The sequence below is a fragment of the Phoenix dactylifera genome, chromosome 1, assembly GCF_009389715.1.
Source record: "Phoenix dactylifera cultivar Barhee BC4 chromosome 1, palm_55x_up_171113_PBpolish2nd_filt_p, whole genome shotgun sequence".
NCBI classification, from domain to species: Eukaryota; Viridiplantae; Streptophyta; class Magnoliopsida; order Arecales; family Arecaceae; genus Phoenix; species Phoenix dactylifera.
The window spans coordinates 32,715,955-32,734,035 of record NC_052392.1 but is presented as its reverse complement, the minus strand read 5'-3'; the positions used below and the strand labels follow the sequence as shown (position 1 = coordinate 32,734,035).

Below are 18,081 nucleotides of genomic sequence, written 5' to 3'. Positions count from 1 at the left end.
TCGATGACGACCCAGACCCCTTATCGGGCCCAATCGTCTCCCCCGGTCGCGGCGGAGGGTTTTCCCGTGGAGCTCTCCGCCGTGTCGCCACCATCCAAGGGCCAAAGACTGGCCCTTGGTCCTCCTCCTCAGTGGCCGGAGGCGACTGATCTGTCCCGCCCCCCGGGTCCACCGCCCCCGAGAACGAGCCGTCCGCGGCTCGGCCCTTCGCTGGGAAAACGACAGGCGGCGACATCCACATGACCCATGCGCCCACACCGGGGGCAGATCGCCGGCACGTTTTCAAAAACAAAGGGCTGCCAGCGAACCTTCTTGATTCCCTGGATCAAAACCCCCCGGCAACAGGGGCGCCGTGGTGTCGATAGCAACCTTTACCCGGGCAAAGCCCATAGCCCCCTGTTGCTCGGTGATTTCGTCCACCGCAATCGACCGGCCCGCCCTTGCCGCAATGTGGAGGATGGTCGAAGTCGACCAATACTCCGGCGGAAGGCGGGGCAGTCGAAGCCATACCAAAGCCGTCTTCACCGTGTCGGCGTCCGGCTCGAAATCCGGGACCCAAGGGCTCATGGCGAGGAGCTGCCCCGCCACCACCCACGGGCCCTGGCTCAGGGCACGGTCGCGGTCCTCCGTCGACCGGAACCGGAGGGCGAGATGGTCGTCCGCGAGCGGGACGGCCACCACGTCCTTCAGTTTTGCCCGGGCGGCCACATCTTTGGCCACCCACTCCGCCGGGACGCGGCGGCCAAAGCTACGCGCCAACAGAGCACACCCCTCCCATTTCAGCCGGGCCGCCGCTATCGGCTCCTCCGGTAGTCGGAGGACGTCCGGGAAGCGGCGGCTCAACCGCTCCACCTCCTCGGCCATGGGCCATTGAGTAACCCACGGCCCCGGCCGTGACCAAGCGCCGGAGTTCCCACCGCGCCCAAAGGAGTTGGACTTACCTGGGCCTCTAGCCGCTCCCTCCGTCGTCTTCCCCGTCGGCTCCGTCGACTTCCCCGCCGGCGCCTTCCCTTTGCGGTCCATAGGGTTTCCCCCAGCCGCTCGAGGACCACCGGAAGCCGAGGGCACTCGCAGAGAAGGAAAACCCACGTTCCTGTGTTTCACACCGCCCCGCCCGTCCGCCGTGGATGCCACACCGGAAGGCAGGAGCCTAGCCAAGCGCCGATGAGACGCCGCCGGCTAGCCGTTAGCTTTCTCGCACTTCGCTGGAGCTTCTCGCTCTAACTAGCCGTTAGCTTTCTCGCTAACCAAAAACGAACAAATGCTTCTTTGCTTGATTAAAAATGACCTTTCATAATAAGATATGGAAATGTCCATTGGGACTTGATCCATACATTGGGTCACTTAAAAATACGGTCAATTCAAAGCCAACTCAAACCATTGGATTACCAAATCAATGCCCACTCAAATCTACCATGTACTTTTGTCAAGAAACTTTTAGCCTTGGTAATTGAAAGTAGATAAGAATATTTTCTTCCATTGACCCTTTGATAAACTCATAATGTTACCCAAACTCAAATTTTAAGTTTGCCCCCCCTGTATCTCTTTGTCAAGTCTACAACTGTTTATGTTTTCGACTATAGTTAGACTCTCTCAATATTAGACAAGCTAAGTTAGAGCCAGATCCCAAGCTCAACATGACTAAGCTCAAGATATTATTTATTATTTATGAATAAATTTTTATTTTATAACTAATTACTAAAGATTAGTACAATGTATGCATAAACTGTTGTATTTCGATTTCGATCAGAATATTACCACATAATAGTGATAAAAAGCTTGAGGGACCTTAGGCTTTTATTGTGTCCCTTAATTGAGTTGTTTGTGGGCAGCTCGAGCTTGACTTGATTACAAAATAGGACAACCTTGGGCTAAAATTAACTGGTTAAAACTTGGGTTGTTGACATTCATAGCCAATCCTTAGAATGTCATGTCAAGATATGCCCCCTAGTATCCCCATGCCTAATTTAATTAATTAGGAGTCGTCCAAGTATGTTCATTGGTTTTTTCTATGTTTCTTTTTTAAGGTGGTAAGAACTACATTGAGGGCTTTTTACCATACAAAGATGTGCATGAGCTACCTTTGCATCCTAACCTAACCACTTTTAAGACCTCTATATACATCAACAAACTATACCCTCATATATGTTCAACCCTACGCTTTGTACCGCATAATCATTCATGTCTTTACATCCTACTATCCCTTAAATGATGAACTTTTATGAGAATTATCATTTCAGCATTCACAAGGTACTACCTTTTAGAGTCTCTTGTGTTTTGGTTCTTACACTAATTCTAAGTAGTCGTAGGAAACAGAATTTTGATTTCCTCTTGCAACAAGCTTGTCTCATATCTCCTCAAAAAGCCCCATCCATTGGCTATGAAACTATTTTGGTGTTTTATAGCCGTATTAATCTATAGATGATCGCCTTTTTGCTTGATAGCCGACAAAACATAAATCTATCTCCATATCATTGAACTTTCCACCAATTCTAACAATATATGCTGATTTCAATCCATCATCTTCTAGCTAATCCTCTTCTTAACATGTGATCAAGCTTATCCGCACACTAACCTTCTAGAAAATCTAAATGTTGCCCTTACAAGAAAATCCAAGCCAACTCTAACTACTCTTCTCCAATTTCATCCCTAAAGGCCTTCTAAATTTTAGTAGTACTTCTACACTTGTTATGATCCAATCCTAGTCTTCTTAGACATTCCCATCTCTCACACATGAAACTAATTTAAAACATGTTGTGCCTTTAGATACTATCTTAGCTATTGATCTAAAATAACACTCTTTTATTTTTTAATCATTGTTGCCTTTTTAAAGAGTCGGTCTTCTACTACTTGAAATGGTAGCCTTCCCGCAAGTCACTACTAATTTATTTGTAAAAGATCTAGCCTCTTCCCTTCCCTTGGAATCCTAAATTAAGCTCTAACCATAAAATCCATGCAATCCATAGCATGCAAATTATAACAAAATCAAACAATCATTACAAATATTTTAGTAAATAATTGATTTTTTTTAAAAAAAGATATTTTATTTTTGTGATGTTTCATTTCTTCAGAATCTCATATTTATGACATATTAGTTTCCTAAGAAGAAGTTCTATAGGAGCTTAAAAAAGATCATAGAAAAGAAAGAGGTCGAATGGCACAAGATAGAGAGAGCATGGGTCGATCTATTGATGTGATTTTTTGAAATTGCATATTATGGGCCATTCAATTCATCTTAAATTATGCATTATCTGGTTGAAGCAAATATGGATGTCTTGTTTGGGACTCTTAGAATTATGTGATTGGAGAGAAAAATATTAGATAGAGAGAATGTACAGACCACTTCTAACCATAAGTAAGGTATTTTATTTTGTGTAAACTAATGAAACGATGAATCATGGTATTGAAATTGGTCATACATGGTTAATTGGATGTAGATTGAGATATGGATTTATGTAATTTTTTCTCTCCTTTTATCTGTATGGTAAAATATTATTTTATCTAAATGACAAGATGTTGTTCATTAATTTATTTTATAATATGGAAGCTAATTGGATGATACCATGGTTGAAGGTGTTGGTTCAAAGTCCATGCAGGCGATGATTCGAAGTCTTAACCCCTATAATCACGGGATAGGATTGGAGAGGAAAACATTAGATGGAGAGAGAGTGAGAGGCTATGTTTAACCATGTAATATTTAATTATATTTTATTTTCTTCAAAAAATTTAACAAAAGCTCTGAATTCATGGTTCAATAAGTGAGATACAGTCCATTGAATTAGAACACTTCCAAGATAGACACTAGAAACTACTGAACTTGTCATGTGGAATATAAAATAAACAAAGATACAACCATGTTATTTGAATTAAAATTGGGTCATGTTAACTTGTCCTACTTATTAGATCACTGAATCATGAGAACCACCAAGCCACGCCCTCAAATCTAGTGAAAAAAAAGGCTTTTATACTTTTGAACATACTAGATGGACATGATTTTTCAACCACTTGGAGATTGGACATGGCAAGGAGTGGAGTCCTTATTTTCTTTTCTTTTTGCTTTTTTTTATTTTTTTATTTTGAGTGGGTTTCTATTTCTTTGTAAGAAAGACCTCTTTTTCTTTCTTTCTCATGCTGCAATGTTAGTACTATTCACACAAAAAAAGTGGCTTTTTCTCTGTGTAGATGCCTGATCACTCCCTATCCTTCAGCAATGCATATCTTCCACTTCTAAACCCAGTGTCATCCTCTCTTCTTTAAATGCGGATATATAACCCGAGCCCTTCTCTGCGTGTGCCTTACCCTTTCCATGCATGGATCAATAGAGGGACCAGGGCGTTTCTATGTAAAACAAAGAGAGGTGAGGAGTAGGATATTGAACTCAGTGCCACAATTTGGTAAAGTATGAATCCAGTCAATCAATGAAGGATTTCTAAAAGATGAATTGAAATTAGAATTTAATAATGATAGTTAATTTCTACTAAGGGCCCATTTGCAAGAGGTTAGACACTTCTATGATAATTTCTTACTACATAGTTGAGCACTTGATTGTAAATCCAAATCCATTGATCGGTAGCTTGCCCTAATGAAAACTAAGTTCTCATCTCTCAATGTCCAGATGATTATTCAATTTATTTTACATTTTATGAAATTTATCTTGGTAACTATGCTATATAGAGTCCCAAAAAACTTACAATGTTGTTTACAAGAAATTAATTAATTTAACATAATAAGTTTTCAACCAATTAATTTAACATAAGAGGTTGTCGCAACCATAATTTAACATAATTCAAAAAGCTTCACTAAGATGTTCAACTTTGTTTACTACTCCGATATTGATCTTAGAATGAAGGAGATGACCAAAGTATAGCTGCCTGGATATTCATCTTGCGTAATTGCTCAAGAACTTCATTTGTTTATAATTACAAGAACTTTGTTTGCTAAGTAAAAAGATATTGATTGATAAAATTTACAAATACAACAAGCAAGATGACAAGGAAATAAGTGATGACTCTTAGAATGCAGTAATCTAGTATACATCATATGTATGGAATTGTTGCTACGTATTCTCTTGTTTCCAGTATCTTATGAAGTAGGAACTCCTGTTAGTGGTAGGTGGGATCGAAGTGGAAGGATATTTTTTCACACAATTAGGGCATGTTTGAGAAATTCAGTAGAATTGGGCTAAATTTTTCTTAGGAACATGGATTATAGAGTCTATTTAAATAAGGCTCATATCACCTAGTATCTCTCCAGCTCAAATTCTGTAGGAAGAAAAAAAAGACCTATGGAGATGAAAACTTGGATGGATCTTTAGAAGAAAACGGGTTGAGCATGTTAATATAATCAATTCCTATAGAAAATCCAATACAATCCTTTAAACGGGCACTCATTTTGCCATAATTTGGAGCCAACCATCCCAAAATTAGCCGTGCAAGTCTCATATCGTATCAATTATCAAACTCTAAGATGGCAAGTGACTCATATTATCTAGGAGGAATATCTACATCACTGGTTCTGAAGCTTACGGTTGGTATTGTAAATTGTTGGGATTTCAAAGTTGGTTGTATATGTCTGGATGTAAATATGGTAGTATGTATGATGTAACTTAAAACTTCGTTTTTCTGTTTTAATCCAGCGTTAAGCACCCCTTTCAGGAAGGAGGAAAAAAAAAAAAAAATCCAAGGCGGTCTTGTCTTGTGTGGGTCCCAGTTGATACAAATAAGACGGTCAAATCCTATTCCCTGGCAGCAATCTTGGTGTTGGCCGCCAGACAACAGATCCCACACAAGGATAAAACGGCGAAACTCGTCGGCGCACAGCTATTTTGGCATCCATCCAACGGACGGTCCAGATCGGTCGGAAGCCGCCAGATGGTGAGCCAAAGCACGCTCCACACCTCGTGACAATGGCGACACGTCACTGCGAATGATAAAGATCAAATTAGTGTCGAAAAGAAATCCGATCCCCTTCTCTTCCGCCCTGGTACCTTCTTGGAAGCCTTCCAAGGGACTAGGGTTTCGTCCCCATTCCTCTTCGAAACCCTAACCGTACCCGTAGCCGAGGATTTTCGCCATGGAGCCCGGCGGGCAGGGCTTCGCCGGAGGCGTCGGAGACCGCGACGGGTTCCACCGCAACGAGGCGATCTCCGCTGTTCAGGACGAGGAGCAGTTCTACGGGGAGGACGACTACGACGACCTGTACAACGACGTCAACGTCGGGGAGGGCCTCCTCCACTCCGTCCACCGGAGCGACGAGCCCAGGGGGTATCCGAGGGAGGAGGGCAACAGGAGCAACCCGGCGCCGGCGCCGGCGCCGGCCCTCCCGCCCGCGCCGCTCCCGCCGTCCGGGAATGCGCCAGAGAAGGTCCAGATCCCCGGAATCGCTGGCGACCCGAAGATCGAGAGACCAGTGGATGGATCCGGTGGTTTTCATGAGCAAGGGTTCAGGGGAGGCGGGGAATTGGCGGTGGCGGCACGGCCCACGGCGCCACCCCCGGCTGGAAGTAGGCCCGAGTTAGGGCAGTCTTCTGGTCGACCCGGCGGGATCCAGGGGCAAACGGGGAGCTCTGGATATGGGAACGAGGGTTATCGAAGGCCAGGGAGTGGCTTTGGAGGTGACGCGAGGCAGGGAGGAGGCGGAGGACTGGCAGCGGGAGGAGGGGGCGTTAATGGAGGAGGAGAAGGAGCTGGGGGGACTACTCTCTTCGTGGGGGAGCTTCACTGGTGGACGACGGACGCTGATCTCGAGGCAGAGCTCAGCAAGTACGGGCAGGTGAAGGAGGTGAAGTTCTTCGATGAGAAGGCGAGTGGGAAGTCGAAGGGGTACTGCCAGGCTGATTTCTATGATCCAATGGCTGCTGCAGCATGCAAGGAAGGGATGAATGGGCATGTGTTCAACGGCAAGCCCTGTGTTGTGGCATTTGCATCGCCGAGCACTGTTCGTCGGATGGGCGACGCTCAAGTAAAGAATCAGCAGATGACAGCCCAGTCGTCAGCACTAGCTCAGAAGGGCAGAGGAGGGGGAGGAGCCCCATCTGGTGGTAATTGGGGGAGGGGGGGTGGTGGTGGTAATTGGGGGAGGGGTGGAATGGGAAACCGAGGACCGATGGGGAATATGAGGAACAGGATGGGGCCGGTAGGCGGCAGAGGAATTATGGGAAATGGCGGGATGGTCGCTCCACCTCCTCCAGTGCTACACCCTGGTGCCATGCTTGGTCAAGGTTTCGATCCAACTGGTTATGGAGCAGCCATGGGGAGAATCGGTGGCGCATATGGAGGGTTTCCTGCAGGACCAACGGCATCTCCATTCCCAGGATTGATGCCTTCATTTCCTCCAGTTGTGGCTCCTCATGTGAACCCAGCCTTCTTCGGAAGGGGAGGGATGGCTGCTGGTGGGGTTGGGATGTGGCCGGATCCCAGCATGGGTGGATGGGGAGGTGAAGAACAGTCAAGTTATGGGGATGATGCTGCTTCAGACCAGCAGTATGGAGAAGGAAGCCATGGGAAGGATAGGGGTCCTGATCGGGATTGGTCGGGGGCTTCAGATAGAAGGCATGACAGGGAGAAGGATATGGGTCCTGGGCAGGAGTGGTCAGAAAGGAGGCATCGTGATGAAAGAGAAATGGGTAGGGAGAGAGATCGTGACTGGGAGAGAGACAGGGAGAGGGAGAGGGAGAGAGAAAGGGAGAGGGACAGGGATAGAGAGAGGGAAAGGGAGAGGGAAAGAGAGAGGGAGAGGGATAGGTATCGGGATGACAGAGACCGTCATGGGGATCACTACAGGCACAGGGACCGTGAATTGGAGCATGATGATAACTGGGATAGAGGACGATCATCAAGGCAAAGAAGCAGGTCACGGGAGGTGGAGCATTCAAAGAGGCGGCATTTGTCATCTGAGTAAGATGGGACCTTACCGAGTTCCTTAGCTAGGAAGGAGATCAATGATTCCTGGACAAGCATGTTGTCAGACTTATTTAAGTTTTAGACTTAGTATTTTCATGCCTATGGGACACATGTGCAGAGGATGCTTGCAGGGACCTGTTGTTGCTATCATTTTAGATATGTAAGTCTTCTTTGTCACTGAAATCTGTATTTTTGATGCATCTCTTGTTTGTAATCTTGCTTTTTGATTTTTGTGCTTTCTTTCAAACCAGCGCATTTTGTAACCTTTTCGTGCAATTTTAAAAGCACGATGTAATTGTCATTTATCAGATTAATTTATTCTCAATGTTCAATGCATTCTTTATTAGGGGTGAAAGTGGACCGGATATTATCTGATCATATCTGTTTTTATATCCAAATCTATCCAAATATAGATAGAAATTTGAGCATGCGACTATTATCCGTATTTGTACATATATCCGTTAAAGAAAAATGGATATGGATATGGATAGACAACTACCCGACTTGTATCTGAATATCAGATTCTATTTGTAATCCTATTTTATTTTATATAGCACTCATGAATTTTTGAAGAAATTATATGACCACATTGACATGCTATTAACTTAATTTACCATCCACTTAGTAATATCTTTGATTCTGTTGCTATAAAGTTTAATTATCCAACTTATATTCATATTTATATCCATACTTTCAGTATTCGATTTATATCTGTATCTATTAAAACAATTATGGATATGAATTTTTGCATCTGGCTAATATCTATATTTGTATCCGTATTTGGCAAATAAAATAAATATGGATATGGATATATTGGTATTTGATCCGGATTCAACCCTATTCTTTATGCATGCAACTGAGCTTTTTTCCATGAAAATCTTTTAATCGTTTGAACTTCTGATACCGCTTACTGGAATAACAATGATATATGAGATTACTTGCTAGGGATGGCTGGAGAATCTTCTTTTTTTTTTTTTGAGAATCTTTATATGATAGGTCGCTTAATTTGGAAATCGAAGAATTTTCATTTATTATCATTTTTTTAATTTTATGCTCAAGTTGTTCGCAGCAGCATTTGTTAATTTGCTGTTCTTTGGTTTTTTCCTTATGTTTTAATATTGATGTTTACTTCCCATATTTATATCTATGATACTTGCTTTTCATTAAGTATGCAAGAATTGTTGTTAACATTATCTGATAATGAGATGGCAACTCTTCTTTCCAATGTTTGGTCATTTTGTTGTACTATCACATTCCCTTCCTACATCTCTACTGTTGATATGTGATGTCCATAGTTAGAGTGCTGAGTGCTGAGTGCTGTGCCTTAAGCTTCTAAAGAATTTGTATGTTTTTGGAGTATTCAGATTCACAGTATTTCCTTATATGAGTACTTCCTTTTCTAAGTCAAATTTGACTAGGTAGTTTCAAATTCTTGGAAAGTTTGGCACGAGTTGGAAACATCATAAAAATTTTATGGTTGCTATTTTCTGAAACAATAAGTACATTTATGGTTAGTCTGTTGGATATACTGAAAGTTTAACAGAGATAATAGAAGCAGAGTATTTTTTATGATGGAATGGAAGGATAGACACAGTAGAGGTCAGTGACCACTACTTAAGTTGATGGATAAACAATGGAAAAGTGTTCCTACCTTATGGAATGTTGCAGACATAAATGTATCAAGAGATCATGAGCATTTGAAAGGTGATAACTATTACCGAGGAAGGTGCTAGCAATTAAAGGTAAATGAGGTGGTTATATAAGTATTACTCGAGGTTAATAATTGACTTGCAGGTAGAGGTGAAGCTTGCTTATTAAAAGCATTATTCGTGATGAAGCTTTCTGGAGGTAGAGATGAGAATCCATTTTGATCTTAAAAGGTTAAAATTCACGATTTTGGTTGGGGCAAAATGCATTAAGAAAAATGAAGGTTATGATCAGATAATCTGCTGGCATTCCGCTGCTTAAGAAAGGTCCATCAAGTCCATCCAGTTGTAGTTGTGTCTCATTACTATGTTAATTTTGAATATTTTATCCCTTAAATTATACTTAAATATTATGTTTATATATGAATATATGCATATATGTTTTGACTATAGTCAACTTAAGTTTTTTTTGGGTTTCTTCGATTTTGTGTCATTGGCTACCTGCATGTCTAGTTATTGCAAAATTGTCCTTTTTCTCATCTTTATTTTGCAGATAGTGCAGATGCTTTAAAGTGCTGTCAATTGGTGCTAATTGACCTGTGCCACGATATCTGTGGGTCAATTTACTGTAGACAAGGGTGATTTAGGGTGTTATTCAAGCAACATTCAAATGATCATATATAGGTCAAGGATTAATTCAATCATCTTGAAGGGTATTACTCTTAGCATCATCATTATATGGAGGAGTTCCTTAATTTTTTTTTTTATCTAAAACTTTGAATTATCTTGTACTTGGTGCAGCAACTGATATAGGGTGCATCTTCAGAAAGAATTAACTGGCTTATTAGCCACAAGGACCAATATCATTTACCTATCAAAGTTTCCGTTTAAAATGTGCACGGTATTTGGAAAACATTCAGAAAGCAGAGGGGCCTGATGTCAGGAATTTGTGGATTGCCAGGTTACTCTGTAGACTGAAGTCATGGAGAAGTATAGGGCATTAAGTATGACCAAAGTAACCACCTTGGTAGTTAATCTTTATAAATTTTTTGAGGATCTGAACCAAGGATTCCCTTGGTTTAGAATTGCCAAACAGGGAGATTACAGGTAATATGCAAGCAGTTCTGGACTGGCTGTAGCATTATTGAATTAAAGAAGCAATTTGGTAATAAATGGCTAGTACAAAGAGGATAATCCAAATTGTATCAAAGTTGTTTTTTCCTTCAGACCATCACAACCTGAATGGTAATTTCTGCACAAGCTTACTCTGGTAAGCAGTTAGGAGTTCAGAGACCATGACAGATGCTTAACTTTTAACAACTTTATGGTACAGTCTTCTTTATATATGTTGATTATTAACTTGCTCAGATTGATCGGTGATTAATAGGCAGTTTATGTTTGAGTTGATGGATTTATGAGTTTAAAGCAACTAAACTCACAGTTTGGATGGTTTTGTATTTGATAAGAGTGTTCTTTAACAAATCCTAGATGCACTTGTGCAATTGTTTAATCTTGATAACTTTGCATTTGGTAACATTGATCCTAGCTACATCATTCAAGTAGAGTTAACATAGATTGCCTGATTGGTACATGCAACATACAACCCAAATAATGTTGCCAACAATGTTATACCGCATCCATTATCATAACTTCTTATTTTTCATTATCATTTTTATTTTGCTTGTGTCTCTTTGGGGGCTGGGAGTGGGGGTAGGGGCAGGGATAATGTAATATAATTGTATCCAGGGAATGAGGTACCATGACGTACTGGTCTGTATAGTACAACACACATTGTGCTAATAAGGTATCATCATAATACCCCTGTACCATGTGTTCCAGTCCATGCTAGGTCAATGTCAGTCCAAAATGCACCAGCATTACTGATATGAGCCAGCATGGACCCATTTTGGCTGCCTTGAGCCTTGGCATGTGGCCTCCATGGGTAGGTAGTATTCTAACATGCACAGTTCATGTGGCTGCATGGTGAGCCATCAAATGCATGCATAGGCCCCAGAAGCCCAAGCAAACAAAATTCTGATGATGATGGATGTCGCTTCACCTTCCTAAGAGGAATATTGTTCTTCGGGTGTATTTTTGAAAATTAATAATGTAATCACCATATCTTGTTTTCTCGTTAGGTAATGACATTCATTTTTGTTGCTCATTTTCAGTCATTTATCATTTGATAATTTGTTATTTTTTTCATTGCTTTAGTTTATTCAGATTTTGAGCATAGTTGATGGATATATTGTTATTTTTTGGTTGATACAACATAGTATACTAGAATAAGGTCTCAAATAACTAAGGAATAGCATGCATACAGTATTCCTTTTCCCTCTGAAATTTCTTATTTGTTTCTTTTTTAGCTTATTTGTATCTTTATGCATTATGTCTAATTTTAAATACTTTGACATACCGACTGCATAGGTGCCTACATATGCACCTACGTACTGCATATGTTCTATGCCGTATCTCGACCACCCACTTTACTTCTTGATTGTATTAGTTTTATTGGATCTTCATGTTTGTACCTCATCTTTATTTATATTTATGTATCAAACTCATAGGGTTACATCCCATCATAGAGAGATAAATAGGGCTATCAAGATTGGTGGTGGTCTTCTGGAGCATTGTATATTATGTAATCTCACTCTTAAAGTTCCATTTTGTTGAAGATTCAATGTTTAAATATGTTGCATATTTTTTGTGGTGTTAAAAGACCGCATATGTTTTTTTTGTTTGCGCTGTATTTTTTCTCATTTGTTTGGTCCATTATCTCCATTATGAGTGTAGATGTAATGAGTGATAGACATCCAATACAGTGGAGTTTTGGCCGGTTGACCATTTTTTACTACACCATTAGCATGATAAAGGGACACGAGACAGTTGGGATGTGCTATTTTTTCTTCTTTCCAACTTTTTTTTGGTCTCTTCTTTTTAATTTTTTAATTTCTTTCCATTCTTGGAAAATTATCCCATTAAGAGCCTGTTTGGATATTCGTACAGGATTGGGCTGAAAATCATGTAGGAATCGGGCTTGTTGGCTCATCTAGCTTGTATTTTCAAAGTGCATGTCTAAACCTAACCTAGATCCTAGCCTTTGGGCTGCTGGAAGAAGAAAAAAAGACCTATGGAGCGGTCTTTTTTTTTTCTTCTCATAAGATTGGGGCTGGGTGGTATTTGGTTGATACAGGTCCATGCTTAATTGGGCAGCCCAATCTACGAATCCTTCAGAATTTTCAGCCCAATCCTATAGGAATATCCAAACAAGCTCCTTCAAAAGAATGCACAGCCAGACATTATCAGGTTGCTGGTATGTTTTTTAGATTCATATATGGCCCCTTGCTACAGAAATTCAGATTTAGGATTTTGCTAATTCTTGTAGTCTAGAATCACTGGCCTGGAATACTACCATCTTCCATTCCTCCACCTGAAGGAGAGGAGCTCGAAATATATGCCTTGATCAAAATTTTCTCAGATTTCTCTTCTTTTTTTAATGAATATTATGTGGTAACCAATAAATGCAACAGTGGTTCTCGTGTTTGTGCATTTAATTGATGCTGCCTCTCTTGCTATATGCTACATACCATTTGGTGGACAAAGAATGATATCGTATTGAGTATTTCTGACTGCCTTTGTTAGTCAATCTTTCCCTTTATAAACTATACACAAGTGATGTTTGAACCCTTCTGATATCATTGAATAATAAAGCTTTCTGTTTTTTTAAGGTTGGATGCTCTCATCATGTCTGATCTTTATGCTAAAAAATAGACAATGAGGGACAGACAATGATCCAATTCCCACCCATTCTGAAGAACAGTAGCCTCATGCCATATTTTTTTTCCCCAAGTCCATTGAGGATACTGTTATAGAGATTTGAATGGTAAAGATGAATAAAAGGCAAGGGGTGTGTGTAAAGAGTGTGTACAAAACATTTTTCCCCCAATTTCAAATGGTGATGATGTACTAATTGAGGATATTGCTACAGAGTTTGAATGGTAAAGAGGGAAAAAGGCAAGATATCCATTAAGGGGGTGGGAGCAGAGAGATGGCTGGGAAGTTATACTCTGGGGATTAGAGTTGAGTGGTGGACCTTTTTTTGGTGTTGGTTGTTTTGTTTTTGTTTTTGTTTTTTTTAGGGGGGGGGGGGAATGGGGAGATATTTAATTGAGAGTGAAATTAAGAGACAACAACTAAAATAGAAAGCCTATATGCATGTGTGTGTTTCATACATGGCGGAATTGTCCCGAAGTGGGTGGTTCCGTCCGTTCCGAGCTGTACTGGTGGCTCACCGATATGGTTCGGGTTGTAAAATTAGCACGCTGTCGGAGCCGGAAAAGAAGAGAGAGAGAGCAAGCGGGGGAGGAAGGGAGAAGGAGAGGCGGCGGACGTCAACAAAGAGTTGCGGGGGGCAGGTGGAGGCCACGATAGTTGAGGCCGCTGCTGGTTTTTCTATTTCGAACGAAACAAGTGTCCGACTGCTTGCCAACTTTACTTAAAAATTTCGATTTTTTTTTAGCCGCGGCTGGACCCCTGTTTCAGAAAAACCGGCCGCAGCCTTTGCTGCCGCGTTCTCCGCCGGGGTCCGCCTCCTCTCATTCTCCCTCCCTCCCCCGCTCGCTCTCTCTTTCTCTGCTCCTTCTCCGGCTCCGGCAGCGTGCCTTCTCTTAGTACAGGCCCGGCATGGCCTGTGCCGAGTCGTCCCGCCGCAGAACCGGTACGGTGCCTTGTACCGGTTCCTCCAACCTTGGTTCATATCATATCATATATGTATGTATATACACAGAAAGAGAGAGATGCCTGCATCTATTCAGATATTGGTCAATAAGGGATCCATTGTCGTATATGCACGAGAGGTTTTAGGGATGGAGAAATCAGTTCTTCAGGATATCAGATGGGACATTATTTCAGGATAGTGGGAACTCGTCATTTACCCTCTGTCCTTGGTGGGGCTCATCTAAAATATCAATTGAAGTGAAAAGGAGAAAGCATGGTGTGCATAAGAAGTTTTAATCTTCAAGGAGAAAGATAGTTATAAAGAGGCCAAATATTTACTTTGTGTTTCATGTTTGTGTATACTTGAAGCAAAAGCTTGAAAAATTGTTGTTTTATGCGAAATAAATTTTGATAGAGGATCTGTTTGAAATTTAGAATTTCATTTTCTTGACGTGATATATATTTGCTGGAACGTTTGTTGCAAAGCTGTACATTTGATAGGTTTAAACAGCAAATTTTAATGTTTAGAAGTGGAAAGAGGGGATTTTGAACCATAGGAAGGAGAGGAACTAGGTTTCTTTTGAAAAGAGTTTCTAAGAACCAGAATGCTGATTTAAATTTGATTCTCCATTGTTCTGAAAAATTTAGGATTAAGGTCCACAAAACCGGCATTGAGAACCGTATTGACAAGTTACCCATTCAGAACAGTATGGTACACATCCTGTATACAGGCTCATGACACTTCTTTTTCATTCCCATCCATGGTATGATCGGTACGTATTAGCATGGCAAACCTTGTTTAGGATATTTTGAACAGATATACGAGGGAAAAGAGTTGAAAAATGGTAGGAGAAATATAGGCAAAAATGAAAATAATGGAACAGAAGGAAAAGAAAATCGTAGGTGAAAATTGTAGGTGATGTAAGGGAAGGAAGACAAACATGTGCAAATGACAAAATCCCTGTCTCGGCTGCAGCAGACCCCTGTAGTGAACAAAGTGGCAGTGCATCTATTTCATTAGTTAGGAATCCTTTCAGGACGGTATGGAATAACAATAAATGGAAAAGTAAGATAAATAAATTATTATGAGGCAGTACCGTTAGGCTGACATTATTGGCTGGTAGTGTGTTAAGTCCTAAGATCTTAGTGCAGTTAATTCCTATTTTAAGAGATGTCTTTTTCTTCCATAGAAACTCTTGAAACTGAAACAAAAAGTTCATCTTTGTTCCAAGATTGTGATTGCTGTGGTAGCTATGATCCTTTTAACCATATCTGGATCCTCTGGCCGAAGTAGGTCAGAGACTAAGTCTCCACATAGGCCATTGGTGGCTGAACGAAATCTTGCTGCTAACACAAGGATAGGATTTTCATTTTATCCTGTGATTCTTGGTGGAGGTACATGTATGAAATTGGATTATAACAATATGCTTTAACAAGCATTATGTAGGCCATCATGTTTGCATGTACTTTGTTGGATAAAATTTTTGTGAGGAATGTCTGAACTTTTGGCTGTTGCTAGTTCCACTGACAACTGCTCACTTGTCTACAGGACATCAGATAAACGTTTTTCTCAAGTTATGATAATTGGGTCATCATTTAAAAATTTTTCTCTTGATTTCAACGGGAAGAGTCATTAGCATGGTGATTGGATGTTTTTGGAAGCAACTATTGCAAAGGTGGCATGGGTATAAAGTTTTCTCTGCAATTAGTCTTGATCGTCAGTTACCTATACGTTTAAGTTGTACACATCATGAAGTACCATAACCAGCAAGCCAGATCCCATTTATGTAGAATTAGCTTTGTGAATCTCATCTCATTTTTGTAGCAGGCGTTTCATGTGTCATTGCTAGATGGAAGTGGTTGTGTTTTCTCTCATGCTATGGGAGGTAGATGATTTTGTTGGGGACCATATGATTATGATGATGCAAAATTCAGTGTATCATGTAAAGTGAACCTTAAAATTACTGCAACTCAGGTGCATGATTATCGCATAATGATTTTCGTGAAAATTTGGTGGCAAGCCCCAGTCATGGAAACATGGCTTTCAGTAAATTCTTCATCTCTTTTGGTTGCTACAAGGAGCCTCACATATCATTGCAGGATTCTGCTAACTTTAAAAGTAGTCTGTCGTGATTATTGCGCTATTCTGTATAGTAATTGATATGAAATGGGGTTTTTAACTTTGTTAATCCAAAAAAGGTTTTAAGTACTGTATGCTGTCTTGACACTGATCTGGCATACAGCTCTGCATGTGTCTGTAAGCTGTAGCATCTGCATGCCATTGCCACATGCTTGGCACCTTCATCAACGAATTGAAATTACAACCGACTTAATAATGATTCTATGGCCATTTCTGATTTAGTGTTTAATGTGTTTTCTTTTGTTACTTTGTAAGCTCCTCTATCATCAGACTTGTTCCTGTATTACCTTAGTTCTATTTCCAATGTCCGATACAGATACAGTTTCGCTTTATTGAGAAAGAATCACCCATTACAATGCAATGTTAGTATGTTTTTATTTCTAGTGTATGATGTATAGTTTTGCGATATTGCTTTGTAAGATTCTTCCAAATCGGTCACGTTCGGATGTCATCTTTGTTCTATTTCCGCTTCCTGATTAACTTTATTAAGCAAAAATTTTGTCGTGTCCTCAGGCTCCTTAAAACCGTATTGTTGATTTTTGATCAGCTTTACACTTATTGCATGTCTATTTGTTTTTGGTCATGAATAAATATGATGTGTTGACTTTCCCCAATTTATGGAAGCGCAGGTAGAAGAGCAGTTGGAAATGGTTTGGCTACAGTAGCAGGTCCCTCTTTGTCATGTGGATGCTGGTCTTCTTCTGAGCTTACAAATTGAATGAGTGATGCGAATGATTGCATGTATTCTGCTCCAGAACTAATTAGCTGTACTCTTTGAGTTTGAAACCTTTTGACTGTATTAAAGTGCTGTAGGAAATTTCACTGCCTGGAATGTAAGAATTAAGTTAAAAGACAGGAAAATGGTCTTGCTGATTTACATTGGTTCGCTGTTTGTGCAATATCTGATCTTGCGCAAAGCGATGTCGGGATAGATCTTTGGTTAGTCCTGGTGGAAACAGGTGCTGTTCTTGATTTGCTATTCTTTTTTAATGTATGATGATGTTCATGAAATAATTTGCTCCAGGGTTGGTTATCAGATGCATGGCTCCCCTTTGATGTATTATAATTTGTAATGACTCAAGCTTTTAGGAGTTAGCAGGGTGCAGAAGGCGAGCTTTTGATGGTCTATCCTTCTTTTCTTTTCTACACAATTTTTTTTGTAAAGATTACCATTTATAGAAGATTCTGAGATCACCAGCACTTGCGGTGCTTGTGGAGCCGCACCCTTCGGAGCTTGTGTGAGACTTTCTTCAGAACTTTGAATGATTAGTCTGCTTCATGCTGTTTATGATCTTTTACGAATGGATTATTTCCACAGGAAACGGCTGAACTCGCCTTGCAACGGAGCGCCAAATTTGCAGTCAGGGATTGAATGGAATCCAATCCAGTTATATATCAAATTCTATGTAATTGTGGTTGGTGTGAACTAATTATCAGCCAGAATGTGTACTATGATTTTTTGTTGTTGTTGTTGTTGGAGTCTGCTAGTCACAGTTGACATTGGTGTGATGTTATTGTTTGGAAAAATAATTGATCTCCACAGAACTATATTGGGAAATATCTTGATCTCAACCCCTTTGTATCAGCCAAGATATCCGGATATGTTAGATTTTCCCGGGCCAAAATCCTGGCTTCACATCTCAGATGAGCCTTGGCAGTCCCTCTTGCTGCTTGAGTC

At 40.7% G+C, this 18,081-nt stretch overlaps 1 protein-coding gene across 2 annotated transcripts; it reads left to right on the top strand.

Moving 5' to 3' along the window:
- The first annotated feature begins 5,943 nt into the window (after window positions 1–5,943).
- On the top strand, window positions 5,944–17,417 carry LOC103706553 (cleavage and polyadenylation specificity factor subunit 6-like). 2 transcript variants are annotated; one of them, XM_039132261.1, is made up of 3 exons: window positions 5,944–8,061; window positions 10,101–10,260; window positions 17,033–17,417. In XM_039132261.1, exon 1 carries the CDS (start codon window positions 6,073–6,075, stop codon window positions 7,897–7,899), a length of 1,827 nt encoding a protein of 608 aa, XP_038988189.1. In that variant the 5' UTR covers window positions 5,944–6,072; the 3' UTR covers window positions 7,900–8,061; window positions 10,101–10,260; window positions 17,033–17,417. The 2 variants fall into 2 exon arrangements, with proteins under 2 accessions (XP_038988189.1, XP_008788908.3); XM_008790686.4 differs by lacking the exon at window positions 10,101–10,260 and having other exon boundaries at window positions 5,945–8,061.
- The last annotated feature ends 664 nt before the right edge of the window (window positions 17,418–18,081 follow it).